We start from the raw sequence: 17,389 nt of genomic DNA, 5'->3' as shown, positions 1-17,389 counted from the left end.
CCCACTCCTGCCTCAGGGGCTGTCCCCAGGGGGGCTGCCTAGGGAATCCTGCCAGGAGGCCAGCTTTGAACACCTGCCATTAGGAGTGACTTCCTCTCCCCCCCTTCCCGAGTGCAGCCCCCAAGCTGGGCGCCATGACCTCTGCCTCTGCCCCTGCCCCTGCTCCAGGAGAAGGGAGGCTGAGGGCCTGAGTGGAGTGAGGGCCAGAGATGGGGTGGCTTAACCAGCAGCCGGGGCCTGTCTGGGGTACAGGTGCGGGGCACCCTGGAACGTCCTGGGCCAGGAGAGCTGCCTGCTGGCGTGGCGCCCTAGCCGCCCTGCGCAAGGGGCCCTGTGCTACCTGGAACCGGTCCAACCGCGGAGAGTCCACGGGGCAAACCTGGCTGGCTCCTTGCCGGGCCACCCTGTCCTTACCTGATGGAACCCGGACAGAGCCACATACCTGGGCCAGCCCCGCCCTCAGGCAGGAGGGGAAACTGAGGCCCGGAGCCCAGTGCAGGTGGGCTCTGCCCCCGCCTGGTCAAGGCCTCTCCGCTCCCTACCTCTGACCGCCCTCCCTGGAGAATCAGGCTGCCTTTCCTGGAAACTGGGGCCTCCGCGGCCCTCCCCGCGAGGCAATGCGCCATCCATCTCCCAGCCCCACTTGTCTGGAGCTGTTAGTAAATTACGGTCCCAGGAGGCTGGGACCAGCTTCCCCTCCGCTGCTTCTCTGCTCAGCGAGGCCCGCTTCCAGAGGGTGGGGTGGGGGGGGCGGCTTTGGGTCTGGACGAGACCCCCAGCACCACCGCAGGACAGACTCCTCAGGCCCCCTCCCAGCTCCAGGCCTGGCCACTGGCCACAGACACCCCAGGGAAGCCCAAGCAGCCGGCCCAAGGGGGGAGATGGCCACGTGGTCTGAAACCCCCACTCTGTCACAGCAGGAGTCCTGTTGACACAATGTCACCGAATCCACCTTCTGCTTATCTCCACCTCCCATGTGCCCTGACCTGTGTGGGGGGGGCCCCAGGTGGCCGAAAGGTCTCAGAGCTGGGTGCCCCGGGGCAGCACAGAGGCAGGCACCATCCCTCCTGCCCTGCGGGCTCAGGACCCCACCCCCACCGGGCTCTGACCCTTTGTTCCTGAGGACAAAGGGCTCCCGGCAGAGCCTCCGGGTCCTGCTGACTCCGCACCCCCTCCCAGAGCAGGACAAAGGGGTGGGATGCAAAGGTTCTGATGCCTCAGCCAGTTTCTGTGGAGGCTACAAGGGCAGGGAGGCTGGCTGAAGGACGGAGGCTGGAGGGGACAGAGCCAGGCTGGCAGGTGCCTGAATCCCCTCCTCCTAGGACACCGGGAGGCTCGCATGGGGAAAGCAGCTGAGCTGGGCTGGGCGGCTGGAGCCAGAAGAACCGGCAGGACCCTGGGTCCAGAGCGGAGCCCTTCCTCAAGATACCCACCTCCCCACCCCCACCCGGGCCCCAGCTCTTCCCGCCGCCGGGGGCTCGGGGCCCGCCTGAATGGGGGCGTTTGGGGGCCTTCCAGGGGTGCAGCCTGTGGCCCTGAGGTTGGGTGTCTCCACCAGCCCAGGTGCGAGACCCGGAACCCACTGATTCCGCAGCTCTGAGGTCCCGGGCAGGAAGGGGAAGGGGCTTGTACAGGCCCAGCTGGCGGGTGAGCCGGGCTCCGGGCAGCAGGGCGCAGCTCTGAACACAGGACCGGAAGCGCTCGGCCATCGGGGCTGGGCCCTGGGGTCGGCAGGCGCGCCTGGCTCTCCCCAAGCTTGCCCCTGTGTGTGATGTGGCCCCTGCAGGAGGGGGCGGATCAGGGCGACCCCAAACCAGCAGACCCACTGCTGCAGGGGCCCATCGGGAAACCACGCCCACCCGTTTTAGACTCTGTGTCTGCTCCATGCTGGCCATGGCTCCAGGGGACCCTGTTCTGGGAAAGTCACACGAAGCAGACCTACAGACCCCTGCCCCTGGGGGAGGCAAGGTAAACAAGTGAGCAAATAAATCCACCCCTAGCTTGGGCACAGCAGCTGCTACAAAGCCTGAGAAAGCAGCAGAGGCCGGGGATGCTTCTAGAAGCAGGTCAGAGGTGAGCCTTCTGGACAAGACCTCGCAGCACAGAGCAGATGAGGAGCCCACCATCCAGGTGTCCGAGCGTCGGAATCGCGCGTGAGGGCCCCAGACCTGACCCGTGTCTGTGGGACACACTGACGCAAGGCCTCATCCACCGGGGCCCAGGGGAGCCCAGAAAGGTCCTATGGGTACAGCAGAGGAGCGCAGGGGGGACAGAGCTGCCAAGCCTGAATCAGAGAACCCCAGCCCTGGGCTGGCCTGGAGGGACGGTTCCAGGGACGGTCAGGGGATGGAGTAGCCTGGCCTGGCCCCGGGGCAGGGGGCAGGGGTTCCAGTCGAGCCAGGTGACCTGCTCCACCCATGTGCAATTTCCCCCTCCATCCACCTGGGGGCAGACCTAGCCCAGGAGCAGGGGAGGAAGGGGAGGGAGGCAGCCGCACACCTAGAGTGGCAGGCAGGTGAGCCAGGTGAGGTGGATGCCCCAGTTTGCAGACAAGAAAAAGAAAAGGAGAGCCTCACCAGTTCACCCGGAGCTCAGGGCCCTCCCCCAGGCACTGGACCTGAAGGACATCCTACCCACCAGCCCCCCTTCCCTTGTAAGATACTGGGGGGAGGGGGAGGTAAGTGGGGCAGGTGTGGATGGTGGGCAGCGAGGCTGGGGATGGCCCTTCCCCCGCCCAGGGCTCCCGGGTCTTGAGGGTGTCCTGGGATGGTTGACCACCCTGCTTCCAACAGCCCACCCCCTCCCTGGCTTCTCAATGTCGCCCCCCAACACCACTGGGCGAGCAAAGTGCAGGCAACCTGGGTTTGAACTGACTTTATTATTCTGTAAATGTGAATTTTACAAAGCGCTTTACAATGAACGATCACATCCTTTTGTTTGTTTGTAACGGATTTCGCCTCCTGAACCGGCTCTGAGCACACTGCAAGCCCTCGGTTTCCTGGTCGCTGGCGGATGTTGTCTTCTGAGTTACGATACGGTGTCAGCCGTGGCGAAAAAGCAACAGTCTGGACTCTGCCAATTAGCAGCACGGAAGAGAGGGAGGCGCCGGAGGAGCAAACAGAGGTTTCCTCCTTCTTCTTCAAAAAACAAAAAACAAAAAAAAAGAAAAGTAAAACAAACAAAAAAAGCCAGCCTCTTCTGCAGCTGAAATGGAACTCAGTGTTACCGTGAAACAGGCCTCCTTTATACAGCACAGGACAATTTATTGATTTATTTTTAACAGTCGTGAGTTACAGTACTACATAGCCGCTCCACGGACTCTTTACAGCAACCGTCTCCTTGTCAAAAGTCTCTTTTTCCCCAAACATTCCGTCCAAAGGATGAATGGTCTATTTGCACCCAGTGCCATCCAAGTGTTCAAGTCAAAAATATTTATACATTTTATATTTAGTTCTTTTATTTTTTTTTGCTAAAAATAGTATTGCAAGTTTTGGCTTCTTTTGACATAAAAATTACAATCATCTGCAAAACGCTAACAGGGAAGCACTGACCAGAATTCCAGCAGGTCGTCCGATCTGAACGCTTTAGACTGCGTCACTTTCCTTTCCGTTTTTCTCAAATAAACAAAACAACAAACAAACAAACGGAACCCACAAACCCTTGCTAGGTCAGAAACACCTTGTACCGAGCCCCCCGTGGTCTCCGGCCACCGGCGGGTGACGCGCCCGGAGCTGGCTGGATGACGTAACGACAGATTCATGCAGCAGCAACATTTGGAAACAGTAGTTTAAAGCTCAGGACGGCTCTGAACTCTCAATTCTGTGTTTAGGGTTTACTGCTGGCAGAGGCAAACAGAGGTTTTCTCTGAGTTTTCAGTTGGTTAATGGGCCCTAGGCCTTTTTCTACTTGCAGCAAGATATTTCCATAAAGATAACCCGTTGGAGGGGCATCCAAGCCGTCAACGGCTAGGGTGGCGCGCACGGGGCCAGTGCTGGAGGGTTCCGGCCATCAAATGGGGACAGGTCAGGGCCGGGCACACAGCAGACCCCTCCCAGGGCGAGCCTCTCTCTGCATTCCTCCTTCCTCTAAGGCCGCCGAGGAATGCGTTTTCACGGAGGAGAAACAGGCCCGGCTCCGGGACAGCGGGCAGGGGCCAAGGGCTGCACCTCAGAGGCCTCTCCCCTCGCCTCTCGTCCACATTCAGGGGCAAGGAAAGCCAATCAAATCAAATGCAAGGTTAAGCAACCACAGAGGACTCTGGGCGAGACCAGGCACGTGCAGAAAGCAAGATGGGATTCAAGTACCAAGGCCGCCGGCCCCGTGGGCGGCCCCACCGAGCTCACAGTATGTCGCATCTTCCCGTCCCTTCTCCTGGACCTTTGCACTCGTCCCAGCTGCTTCCCCGGCACACCCCGGCCGCTGGGGAGGGCAGGAGAGGGCAGGCGGCCGCTGGAGCTCAGGCCAGCCGCCCGCCACAGCCGCTGGGACGGGCCCAGTCCTTCTCTCCTCCAAAGGCGCTGACAGGACTTAGCTCTATGTAATAGTCTCTACGTAGTTATATGCGTATTGCTAATAGTCAAGCTTAGGGATAAAGGCGCAGACATCCCATAAATACTGAGTGGCTTGTCTCTCGGTCTACAGGGTCTGGGTGAGTCAGGATCACGCTCACAGGACAGGAATTAGTCGTCTTGTAAACAGAGGAGGGGGAGGGTCTGGTTCTCTTAATTGGTTTTCCTTGGGAAAAATGATCAGAAGATGCTAAGGCACTCTGGAAGGCCCCTCCGAGCCCAGGCCCGCCGCCGCCCACCCCGAGGAACATTCAGGACGCAGAGGGAGCGCCCCGGCAGATACAGTCATCAGCCACGCCCGTCTGCAACGCTCCCAACCCACGTCCACCGCGGGACACATTAGTGCAAAACGCTCGGCCTGGCCCGCCCGGGGCGCAGGGAGAGCTCAGAACCCATTCACATTTGATTATTATTAAAGTTTCACCTGTAGCTCTTGCCTTCCTTACCCAGAACAACAAAACAGACGGCGATTATAAACAATGAAAGGACAGAGGTCACGGGACATTGTGCTAGCCTGAGCGGCGGTGAGGCCGTCTCAGGGAGGCCGCCGTCTCAGGGAGGCCCCCGCCTCCCCCGCTGGACCAGCGGCACCCCTCCTCGTCCTGGCCTCGGGTGAGGGCCGTGCCCACCTTGGAGTGGAGGAGAAGGGAAGAGCGAGCCCTTCTGTCAACAGCCAGGACGGGCAGCCAGCCCCCAAAGGTCCCCAGGGATGGTGGAATGAAAGTGCAAACGTGGGGCAGGGACAGATGAGGGGACCTCCGTCTGGAGCGGGGGACGGTGGGGTCTGCCTCACGCACCACGCCCCGCCCCACAGCCTCCTGACAGCTTAGGGGGTGTGGCCTCCTCCCAACTCCAGGAGGACTTGGTCCTGGCCCCTGGTGGGCTGTGGGCCTGGGGGGGGCCCTGCCAGCTCCAATCCCACCTGGGCCTGAGACAGAGGAGGCCCGCCTCTGGGCCAGGTGGTTGGTCCGAAGCCCCAGCAGGAAGGAGCTGCAGCCCCTTGGGCCGGGACCACAGGGCTCGGCCCTCCCTGCGCCAGTGCCCACCCAGGGTCCCCCGACCCCGGCCCGGAGCCATCAGCGCTCTCTGGAGGCCAGGCACCTGTGTGGCCTGGCTGGAAGGCGCCCCCGCCCACCCCCCCAGGTCTCCCCCAAGGGCCCTCCACAAGGGAGGGCTGCAGTCAGCAGGACGAGCCTAGCCCCCCGCTCTGTCCCCAGGCTGCCTCCCGCTGGGACCCACACGAGGGCGGCTCCACTTTGCGGGTCAGGAGGGTTGAGCCACGCCTGCCCGACAGGGGACGAGACGGGGGGGGGGGGGGGGGGGGGGGAAGCAGCAGGCCCGCTCAAGTCTGGGGGCGGGGTGTGCCTCTGGCCAGGCCTGGGGGCTGCCTGGGACTCGAGGGGAAGGCAGCCCCTGGACGTCTGGACACGAGCACTTCGGACAGCCTGCGCCCCTCCCCGCAAACAGCAATTAAACTTCACAGTGAGCTTTCCAGCCTCAAACCAACACTTCCACGCCCCCGCCACCCCGCCCGCCATGCATTCCAGAACCCGTGCACCTGCAAATCGCCCCAGCTCAGGCCTGTGCCCACCATCCACCCACCCACCCACCGCGTCAGAGGCGCGCATACCCCAGGGCTCGGAGCACATCCGGGGGAGCCCAGCACCGAGGGGCCTGGCTCCAGCCCCATCCCAGCCCCCCGCTCCCTTCCTCCGGAACACACCCTGGCTGCACTTCAACAGGAGGTGATTGGGACCTGGCCGGGGCGGGCAGGGGGACATGGTATCCAGGTGGACCCACCCCCAAGCCGTAGTGGGTCGGGGCAGGGACCCCAATCCTCCCTAATTTTTTTGCTCTTTTGGGTCTGAAAGTTTCCAAACCATACATGAAATAGATCTGAATTAAGACGAAAACAAATAAACAAACAAACATAAACCCAACGTGGCTGCGGACTGCGTGGGCTGCCCCGGGGCAGCGGCCCCACCTCACAGGATGGTGGGCGGGTGGCCGGGCGGGTGGCCAGGCTGGAGCCAGCAGGTGCCAGGGCCGGCAGCCCAGGCCCTGGGTCCCAGGTGGACCGAGGGTCCATGGAGCCGCAGGGGTCGGGCAGACCCCATGGGCGCGGGGCAGGAGAGCAGACGCAGCCCAGATCGCTTCCACCGCCCACAGTGACCAGCACAGCCCACCACTGTGCCGTCACCACCGCCCCCGCATACGCTCACACACGCTCCGCACACACACCCACACCCCACACGCACGGCGGACCCGGCGGGCCTGAGCCCCGAGTCTCAGGAAGAAGGGAGAACAAGGAGTTTGGCCCCTGGGGGCCCAGCCCTGGCCCGTGGTCCCGGAGGAGTGGGGGGGTCCCCACGGGAAAGGAACGAGGGTCCCGAGACACGTGCTCCCGCCCCACAGGCCCCTGGCTTCGCCCCAGGCAGAGGGAGCCGTGGGGGCAGGAGGCCGGGCACCAGGGTCTGGCGGCCTCTCGCCCCCTCCCCGAGCAGGGGGAGGGAAAGCTACAACGTGGAGACTAACCTCTCGAATATCAAAAAGGAGCCCCGGGACCTTCCTCGCAACTAGGTCGCCAGGGGCCTAATCGTTTACAGTATAACGAATGCATTTGTTTCCTTCATGAATTTTAAATACAAGCAGAATAAAAATCACATTTTTTTCAGGCAACAGTAGCAGTTCAGTAGGTAAGTGGCTTGACCACATCTGTCTGTATTAGTAACGCATGCAAGCAGCTTCAGTACCCGCCTTGGCGCCCCGTCCGGCCTCGGGCCCCTACAAGGTCCCTGCGTACGGGCCCTCCGGTCTCCTCCCTGCGGCCGGCGTCGCGGGCCGGCTGCTGCTGGCGCTGCCCTGCTCGAAGGGCTGCGGGGGGCTCTGGCCCTCGGCAGGCAGCGGCTCAGGCGCGGCCACCTCCTGGACGACCGAGCCGGCCCCGTCGGCCTCCGAGCCGGCCTCGAAGGTGGGGTTGGCGGAGGTGCCCAGGTCGACATTCACAGCGTCAGTTCTCAGAGCCACGATGGCGGCTGCGTCGCCCCGCCGCTCGGCATAGATGCGCTGCTCAAACACCTGCGCGGTGGCGGGCGGGAACTCGGGGTCCAGGGGCGCGCTGGCGGCCGAGGAGCCCATGACCGTGCGGTACATCTCCACGCCCTCGGGCAGCATGGACTTGATCTTGGGCAGCCAGCGCTTGCGGACGCGGCGGGCATTGGTGCACATGTCCGCGGCGATCACGTTCATCTCGCTCTCCTTGAAGCTGGGGGCGAAGTTCTGACAGTACACTGCAAGGACAGGGCGTCGGGAGGTGGCGTGAGCGGCCACCCACCCGCAGGAATCCCACGATGCCGGCCCTCCGCCTCCTGAGGGGCCGTGGGACCGAGATACCCTGGACAAGCCAGGGGGCAGAGCACTCTGGGCTGGAGAGGCCGCCGCGGGGCCAGTGGGGCAGGCCGGGCACCTCCAGGGTCTCCTCCACTCTGTTCCCCTCTGGCAAGGGAGACCACAGGGCCACTGAGGCCCCTCCTGGGTCAGCCTGAAGACCAGCGGTCACCTTTCTCACTGCTGGAAGCCCCACCCTGCTCCTCTGGGACAGCCTGGGGGAACCTTCAGGGGAGGGGCAGTCAGAGCAAACAGGACCCCAGCCTGTGGCTCTAGCGGGAGCACAGAGGGCCCAGGGGGCTCTGGCTCCTCCGGACCACTGGCTGGCAGTGCGGCCTTGGGTGGGCCCCCATCTCTGGACCTCGCTTTCCCACTCTGTCCCACCCACCTTGCATCCTTGGTCAGACAAGCCTTTGAGAATCCCTGCCCTGGTGGAGTGGGAATCGGGGCAGGGCCTGGGCGCCCACTCAGCTGTGAGGCTCGGGTCTCTCTGGGCCCGATCAAAGGGCTGGCATGGAGTGAGGAGGGGGCCGGCTGACACCTGTCTTCAGCCCAGTCCCTGGCCCGGAGACCCCAGCCCAGCAGTGGCATCATCACCCGCAATAAGAACGATATGCCCTCTCCCCTCTTCTCCTCTAGGAGCCTCACGACCCAGCTCTCCGAACAGCACGGAACCCAGAGGCGGGGCCCCCAGGGTGAGCCCCCTCCACTGCGAGCCCTGCTCTGGGGCAACACCAGCTGCACCCCCTCTCCGCATCTTCCCAGAGCCGCTGCCGGCACCCCACCCGTGCTTTGGGACGCGATTACTGGCTGCAAAGGCCCCTCTTTGCTCTAAAACAGAATTAGCCTCACAAGAGAGATTTTTTAAGCCAGAAAACTAAGACAGTGTTTCGCGTGCCGACAGCTACAGGAGGACGTGCTCTTGGCTGGCCCGTGCCGGGCACCGGTGGCTTCCTCCTCGTCTGGGGGGTGCAGGGGGGGACGGGGGCGGCGGTCTGCCACCGAGATGGACCAGACTCCGCCCCCACGGGCCCGGCAGCGGGAGGCAGAAGCGGGCCGAGCAGATGGCAAAGGCTCAAAATAACCCCAAAATGTAAATAAGCGGTTTTGTTCCAAAAGGAAAATTAGATCTATTTCACATATTAAAATAGTTTCGCAGCTGAATTCATCACGCTTGGAAACCTACCAAGAATGTTAACACCTCGAGACCGGGCCCCCGCGAGCTGCTCTTTTCTCCCCCTCGACCCTGCGGCCCGGCTTGCTCCTGGGGAGAAGCCACCTTTCCCAGGCTGACTTCCGAGGGCCTGGGGGCTCCTGGAGCTCCTCGAGATGCCTCCCCACCCCCGAGACCCCAGTCCTCCTCTTACATTTCACAGCGTTCAGGACGCGGCTGTCCAGCGGCTTGCGGCTCGGGTCACTGGTGGACGAGCGGATGCCCGTGCCACAGCTGTTGGCTAGCGTGTTCCTGGAGGGAGGACAGGAAGGGGGGCAGCGTGAGGCCGCCGGCTGGAGGGGACGCACGGGAACGGGGTCCCTGCCTGCACGCCCCACCGCCCCTTAGGGGAAGGAGCCCCCCCAGTGGCGTGGAGCCGGTGTGCTGCTTCGCTTTGCGGGGACGGGGGTCCACAAGCCCTCCCCAGACCCGGGTCTGGCCGACGGCCTCGGGCTGACACCTGTGAGGTCGGGAAGGTGGGGGAGCCTGGACGCACGGCCTCATCTAGAGAAGATTCTAGAGACCGCAGGGCCCGCGGGGGACCTACCTGTCGAAGAAGGTGGCGAGGAGGCGCCGCAGCAGCACCTTGTGCTTCACCCCCGCGCACAGGTGGCAGTTCATCAGCTGGCCACGCGTGATGTAGACGCCGGAGCCTGCGGCCGCCACACACAGAAGGGAGGCCCTCAGCCCCAGACCCAGGGCCACGGGCGGCCCAGGGGCTGCTGCGGCCGGGGCGGGCGGCCCGCGGGTGAGGCAGGGTCTGGGGCAGCCCCCCTCCAGGCCTGGGACCCCACGCTCCAGGCCTTCCCCGCTGCACTGGGGCCCTGTCACCAGGAGCAGGCAGCCTTGGTCACACGCCTCAAAGGGCTGTCCCCGAACTGCCCTCCCAGCCTTGAGGGGATGGCCTGGAGCCGACCTGCGTTTGCGTTTGGGAAACACTCATCTTGCCTCTCAGTTCTCCCTGAACACCGAAGAGCCGTGGGCAGTGATGGGAGCTGGAATCATGGAGGTCGGGCTGCAGCTCCCCCCTGCCCAGCACGGACCTCTCCGGGTGCCGGGACGGAAGAGCCGGCCCAGGGCGGAGACGGGACCGGGGAGCCCCGCAGCGCTCTTCACCCCGCGGTCTGGCCAGGCCGGGCCCCCGCCAGGGTTCAGGCCAACGAAGGACAGGGAGGACAGGAGCCTCGGGGAGGCCTGTTTACCCTGGACGCTGCCCGTGGAGAGGAGCTTCTGCAAGAGTCAGCCGTCGTGAAGAACACGGGCGCCTGCAGGGCCCCATCCGGGCCTTTGTCTACGATCTGACTGTTTACGGGGCACGTGCTGAATCTCCTCATGGGAAAACATGAACATGGTTCCCTTCTGGGCGGCGGGGGGCAGGGCAGAGATGCGAGGACCCCTGTGAAAGCTGCCACTCCGGCCTCGGGGGCCCTTCCCCAGCTTAACGTTTTGTTCCCCACGAGCCAGGTCTCCAGAGAAGCCCACAGGCATCGGTTAAGAAGCACGTGGCTGACTCTAGATGGAGACCACCATTGGGCGTCTCCGGCCACGACACACCCAGGGTCCCGCAGGGCCTCACCCCACCCAAGGTCTGCAGAGGCTCAAACCCAAGGGCAGGGCAGGTCACCCTGAGCCACACGGGCCGGACGGCCCCCTCGCTGTGGGGAGATCTGTAAAGGGGGGCTTAGAAGGAGGCCTGGGGCCAGGTGGGGCCTGGCCAGGGAAGGCGGCCGGCCTGCACCCTTCCCAACCCCAAACTGATAGACAGGCCTCCCTGGGGACCACACCCATCCCCAGGGCCCCGAGAACCCGGTGTAGCCTGACGCTGGCGCTCCCTGAACAGAGGAGCTGGGTGCTGCTTGGAACGATGCCAGGCAGCAGGGGCGGGGGGCTCGGGCATGGCCGGGGGCATCCCCACCCCACCCAGGTCCACCCAGACCAGCCAACACCGCCCAGCTGCCCTCCTGTCGGCTGAAAGGCGAGGCCGCCTGCTGAGGCGTGGTTCCAGAAGGGGGGACAGCTCAGGCAGAAGGAACCCCATAACGTTGCCCAGGCACGGCAGGCGGGTGCCGGTCAGGAGTGATGGCCCAGCAGCTCACGGAGGAAGAGGCAAGGCCCCATCAATTCTCATCTTCCCGCCAGACAGCCTTAAAAGTCTACAAGGAGGGACTTCCCTGGTGGTCCAGCGGTTAGGGCTCTGCGCTCTCACTGCCGAGGGCCCGGGGTTCAATCCCTGGTCGGGGAACTAAGATCCCACACTCCTCACAGCACGGACCAAAAAAAATCTACAAGGAGCTGTGAGGCCGAATGAATCCCAACACTGAGAAGATAAATATTTCCGACAGGCACGAGCCCTAAGGGGCTTTGGACCCCACCGTGTTGTTTGTTTTTACAGAAGAAACAAGTCCATTGCTGCCTGGGAGCTGCCTTTTGGAAGCTCTGGTCACTTACCCCTGGAAGGAGGCAATTGGACACTTGGGGAGCTGGGGGTGGGGTGGGGTGGGGGGACTAGTAAACTGCAGGGACTTGGTTTTATCCCCGACCTAAATTAAAACACAATCATGATTGCAGTCCTTGCCAATCAGAAGCCCGACCAGCCCAGGGGATTCAATTAAAATGCTAAATTAATTCAATTGAATAACTCCTCTTAATGACACATTCTTCTAAAAGGAAATTAGAGGAAATTTAAGATGTTCTTTTTTTTGACTGACTGGTGATGAGTCCATTGTTCACAGCTCCGAAGAAAAACTAAACGGCAGGGCAGCTGCATACAATAGACAGGGTGGGGGCGAGGCCTCACCTGCCACCAGCTCCAGCTTCTCGCCGGGGTCCCCCTCGGAGTAGAGTTTGGGGTGGCAGCGGTACCCGATCTGGCTGATGAGGCTGGCGGGCAGGGCCACCAGGTCGCGGCGGATGAGGACGCAGGAACGGCTCTCCAGTGGCACGGGCTCCGGCTTCTCTTGCACTGTGGGCCCAGAGGCCACCCAGTCAGGGACACAGCAGAGCTCCCCTCCCGCCCACCCAGGCCCGGACCAGGCCTGCCACATGCCCACCCTCCCCGCCCAGCAGGTGCTGCCCCTGCCGGGAGGACCCGAGTGAACCAGAGAGCAGAGAAGGCAGGCGAGGGACTCCCAACCGGCCTGGGAGGCTTCCAGGGTGGGGATGTCCAGCAGGCTGAGGCCTGCAGGGCGAGCGGGAATGAGGGCTCAGGGCTGGGGGTGGGGGCAGGGCGGAGGTTGGGCAGAGCCGGGGAGGGGAACAGCTCTGTACGGTCAACCGCTCCCCAGCCTGTCTCCTCACAGCAGCCCCCCTGCACGCGGGCACCCCGCCCCCAGAGGCTGCACCACGCATTCCTGGCCAAGAGCAGCGCCATCAGTGTTCGCCACCAGTAAAGCCAGGCGGTGGCGGCCGGGCAGCACCGGCTCCGGGCCTCCGGGCCGTCCGGGGAGGTTCCTGACAAGCCACTACTGGGGGCCATCCAGGGACCCCCAGGCGCGCCAGCACCTGCAGCTATGATGGGGCGGGAGGATGGGGAGCGGGGGAGGCCCCCTCGGAGTCCCCGTGTCACACCCTGAGCCCGAGCACCACGCACGGGACACCCAGCAGAGCATGGCCTCGGTCCCGTCCCCCCGCCCGGCCTCCTAACCACCCACCTACCCACGGGCCCTCTGCAGGGGCTCAAGGCTGGGCTGGGGGTTCCCTCTCGGGCTCATGGGGTGGGTGGCCAGTCTATCGGGCACACCCAGGTGCCTCCCCAGGCGCTGGGAGGCCGAGGGCCTGCCCCCTGCTTGCAGGGAGTGCCCAGCCCTGAGGGTTCAGCAGGTGGCCAGGCCGGGTGAGGGCAGCGGCCACGTGGAGGCCCCCATGGTGGGCAGGACCCCACCTCACCAGGCTCGGCGTCCCAAGACCCTACAAGCAGGCCCCCACTTCCTGCCCTGCGCCTGCCCCCCGTCCCCTCCTCATTTTCCTGCCCGGCGCCAGCAGCCCAGGCAGCATCACATGCCCGGCCCCCACTGCACGGTCAGCTGGAGGTCTGTACCCGGCCGGGCTCTACCGCAGGCCGGCCTCCCCGTTCAGGCTCACACACGGCCACCTGTCCAGCACTCCTCACCCGGCGGCCCGCACTCAAGCCATCCTGGCCAGACACAGGGCAGGGGCACGGCCTCCCTCCTGTGTCCCCAGCACATGGCGATCCTGGGTCACTCCTGGGAGGGCCACCTGCTCCCGGCAGCTGTCGTCGTTGAGAAATCACAGCTGCTCCAGGGCGGGCCCACGCCACACACCTGGCTGAGCAGCAAGGCCTGCAGGTGAAGGCCCCAGGGCCCGTCCCCCGGGCACCCACCCGTCACGTGGGCACCCAGGCAGGGTCTGCAGGTTGGAAAGGCTCCGGGCTGCTCTGATGGCCACCCGGGGCTGGGTTTTCCTTGCTGAGGACAGCGGCTCTCATTAGCAGCCTCAGTGACCACTGTGGGGGAGAGCGCACCTGCCAGGGCTCAGACACCCAGAGGGCAAGGCTGGGCTGGAAGCCCTCCTCCAGCAGCCTCAGGGCAGGGGCTGAGTGGCAGAGCCTGTTGCGGCGGGTCCAGAGGCCACTCCAAGATGGTCAGAGGCAGCCCCTTGGGCTGGCCGGTGTCCCATCCCCTCTGCACTGACACCCCTTTGGGGTCACAGGGAAATTCTGCAGAGGCACCTAAGTCTGGGGGAGGCCAGGTGGGGCTGGGAGAAGGACCTGGAAGCCCTTCAGGAGGGGGAGGTTGGCAAGGAAGGGTGCCCAAGCCCCAGACCTGGCACCGTGTGAGCATGGATTAGCCCCTAGTTATCTCTGCACCAAGCTCTTGTGGGGAAAAGGTCAGGGCTGCCCAGTCCCTGAAGGGCCAGCATCCCCCAAACCACAGGGCGAGTCCCGCGGGAGAAGGCAGGATGGTCAGTTCCAGCCCCGAGGATGGGTTGGGGACCCACCTGTTGCTCTAGCCTACCCGGCCTGGGTCTGGAATCACCCGCTCCGGAGTCAGCCCCAGTCCCCACCAGGGGACCCCCAGACCACCCCTCCCCCTGTCCCCTCGGGGCTCAGCCGGTCCTAGGGAGGCACCTGTCAGCATGCACAGGGTGAGGGTGGCACGCGGTGCCTTCGGCCTGGCAGCGGCCAGTTCCAGTTCAAAGGAGGGAGTTTTCCTGAATCAGCCCAGCCCTGGGCGAGGCTGCAGCACAGCTCAGGGCAGAAGTCCGAAGGGTGGCCGCTCGGGGGGTTCGGGCAGCATTTCCCACCTGGCATGTTTGGGGAACGCTGACAGTGGGTGGGGGCAGGTCAGCAGAGAGCCGCCAGAACCTTCCAAACCCGGAATTACCCAGGGGCTCAGGGAGCACAGGAAAAACAACCCGGATGATATTTTAAAACATAATTACCCGCCCCTCCCCTCCCCCTCCCCCTCCCCCTCCCCCTCCGCCAAGTCTGCTGTGATTACACTCGCAGACGCAGACTCGGGAGCAGGGCGCCTCGGGAGCAGGGCGCCTCAGGAGCAGGGGGAGCAGGGCGCCTCGGGAGCAGGGCGTCTCGGAGCAGGGCGCCTCGGGAGCAGGGCGCCTCGGGAGCAGGGGGTGCAGGGCGCCTCGGGAGCAGGGCACCTCGGGAGCAGGGCGCCTCGGGAGCAGGGGGTGCAGGGCGCCTCGGGAGCAGGGCGCCTCGGGAGCAGGGCGTCTCGGGAGCAGGGCGCCTCGGAGCAGGGCGCCAGCGCTGGCGCCGTGGCATTTACATAAAGAGCGCTCACCAGCAGACATAATCCCCACGTACAACTCCTTGGCCTCGATGTTCCTCCAAACAGCAGAAGTTGTCTGCGCTCCACACGACGCCCGCCCCCCCAGCCCCAGCACGGCTCCCCGAGAGCCAGAGGCTGTCAGATCCAGAAGAGCCAAAAGAACCACTTCTATTTCTGCTCCGCCATGTGCCGGATACTCTGCACCCGCTAAAAATACCAGCAGAGCGGCGGCTCATCTGGAAAGGTGCTCCGAGCTGCTTCACGTGCCCCCGGCCCTCCCCGCCCCGAATTACCCCCCACGGCCCGGCCCGAGCTTCCACCGGCCTCCTTCTAGGGAGGGGTGCCGAGTTACAGACAGGTTCTGGAAACGCAGGAGAGTCTGTGCACCATAGTGACGGGGCCGCTCCAGTCTCCCTGGCGGCCTCTGGCGGGGTCACTCCAGTGCCTGACGGCAAGGGTGATGGGAGACCCCTCGGGGGGCTGTGGGCAGGGGTATGGCAGCCTGCAGAGACCCCTCGGATCACACCCAGGTCTCCCTGCGCACGGGGGACCCGGCGGCCGCCTGCATCGTCAACGGCCCCGGTTATAACCCTTTATAACGTTGGTTTCTAGGATCGTGGGCTCCAAATACTTAGGCCCCGTGAAATGTGGAGAGAAGCGCATGAAAGCAATTAGCTGTTTGTATCGGGGGGGTGAGCAATCCCTCTGTGTGTAGGGAAGGTGAGTCACGGTGGTAAAGGTCCCGATGGAACCATCTGGAACAGCAGCTAATCTGGGCAAACGGGCAGCAGGGACAGAGGCAGGCAGAAGCCTCCCTCAGACCACAAGGGCCGAAGAAGACACCAGTGTGTTCAGAGGGTGCATGGTGGGCCCTGCAGGGTCTCTAACTAGAGAGGAAGAGGGGTCCAGGCTGTGCCTTCGAGGTCCTGCTGCCCCCACCACGACACCTGCCTGAACCCAAACAGGGGAGACATCACACAAGGGAGGTGAGCCCGACACGGACGGACACAGCCTGCAGGACCCACTCGTGTGAGGTCCCTGAAGGAGTCAAACCCACGGAGGCAGGAAGTGGACGGTGGGGCCTGGGGCTGGGGTGGGGGGAGGGGAGCAAGTGTCGAGTGGGGACAGTTTGGAAGATGAGAAAGTTCTGGAGGTGACGGCGGCACAAGGTGCACGTACCTGGTTCTGTGCACTCAGAAGTGGTCTTAACAGTAAATCTTATATCAGCTACACTCTACCACAATAAAAAAAAATTTTTTTTTAGAAGAATGAATGGGGGACTTCCCTGGTGGCACAGCGGTTAAGAATCCATCTGCCAACGCAGGGGACACAGGTTCGAGCCCTGGTCCGGGAAGATCCCACATGCCGTGGAGCAACTAAGCCCGTGAGCCACAAGTGCTGAGCCCGCGTGCCGCAACTACTGAAGCCCGTGCGCCTAGAGCCCGTGCTCCGCAACAAGAGAAGCCACCGCAATGAGAAGCCCGCGCACCGCAACGAAGAGTAGTCCCCTCTCGCCACAACTAGAGAAAGCCCACGCACAGCAACCAACACCTAGCGCAGCCAAAAATAAAAAATGAATGGAAGGAGGGAAACCGGGAGGGTCACGTTGACCTCAGTCCTGAACTTCCTCAACCTCCTGAGGGTCAAAGACTGGGAATCTGAAGAAATCACTGGACCCTCTCCTTGGGCAACACACACCAAGACACCCGACCACAGGATGCTGTCATGTCCAGGAAGCCCCAAAGGGCCCCTGTTCCCGTCCCCAAATCCATAGTGTGTCCTAGGGAGTCACCATCAGAGACAGCATAAGCAGCCCCCGCCCCCGGGAGCCCCGGCAAGGTGGGTGACCACCGGCAGGTGCCCAGCCGCCCTGGTCCAGCCGCAGTGTAGCTTTGCTGAGGTTGGGTGGGGCGGACAGGGGACAAAAAAGGTGATGCCCACTCCACGGAAGTGTATGCCATTTGTTCAGATGGCAGCATAAGAAACCGAACCCCTAGTTCTTAATTATATAGAAAAATACAACTGAAAACCAAATGGAAAGAAAAATGCTGCACCACACCACCCGACACCGGCTCCCCACAGTGCACAGTGACCAGGCCTGCCAGACACACAGTGCGCGGTCCGGAGACAGACCCACACACGTACGCTCGGCCGGTCTGTGATAAAGATGCAGACGTACCCAAAGAAGGAAGTGACAGTCTGCCAACAAACGGTGCCAAGTCACAGGTCACACACAGGCACAGACCCATGAGCCGAACCTCACACCTTACGCGAAGATGAACACGAGTGGGTCTTAGATCTAAACGTAAAACGCAAAACTACAAAACTTTCACCAGAAAACCTGTGATCTTGGCTTCAGCTAAAAGCCTAGACATGACTCCACAAGCACAATCCCTAAAAGAAATTAAATGAGAAACTAAACTTCATCAAAATGAAAAACTCGTGTCTACAAAAGACGAGAAGACAAGCCA

The 17,389-nt window shown here is 63.2% G+C and overlaps 1 protein-coding gene across 3 annotated transcripts in view; it reads right to left on the bottom strand.

The window, feature by feature from the left end:
* Window positions 1-5,892: 5,892 nt before the first annotated feature.
* NACC2 (NACC family member 2) overlaps window positions 5,893-17,389 on the bottom strand; it is a 69,790-nt gene continuing 58,293 nt past the window's right edge. For all 3 annotated transcript variants that reach the window (XM_060013789.1, XM_060013788.1, XM_060013790.1), the window contains 4 exons: window positions 11,966-12,130; window positions 9,716-9,821; window positions 9,323-9,420; window positions 5,893-7,858 (listed from right to left, as the gene is read on the bottom strand). In XM_060013789.1, the coding sequence (XP_059869772.1) occupies window positions 7,353-7,858; window positions 9,323-9,420; window positions 9,716-9,821; window positions 11,966-12,130 (875 nt within the window). In that variant the 3' untranslated portion in view covers window positions 5,893-7,352. The remainder of the gene's footprint in view (window positions 7,859-9,322; window positions 9,421-9,715; window positions 9,822-11,965; window positions 12,131-17,389) is intronic.

The sequence above is a fragment of the Delphinus delphis genome, chromosome 6 (genome assembly GCF_949987515.2).
Source record: "Delphinus delphis chromosome 6, mDelDel1.2, whole genome shotgun sequence".
Lineage (NCBI taxonomy): Eukaryota > Metazoa > Chordata > Mammalia > Artiodactyla > Delphinidae > Delphinus > Delphinus delphis.
The sequence above is the reverse complement of the archived record's forward strand: the minus strand, read 5'-3'. Positions and strand labels throughout refer to the sequence as shown.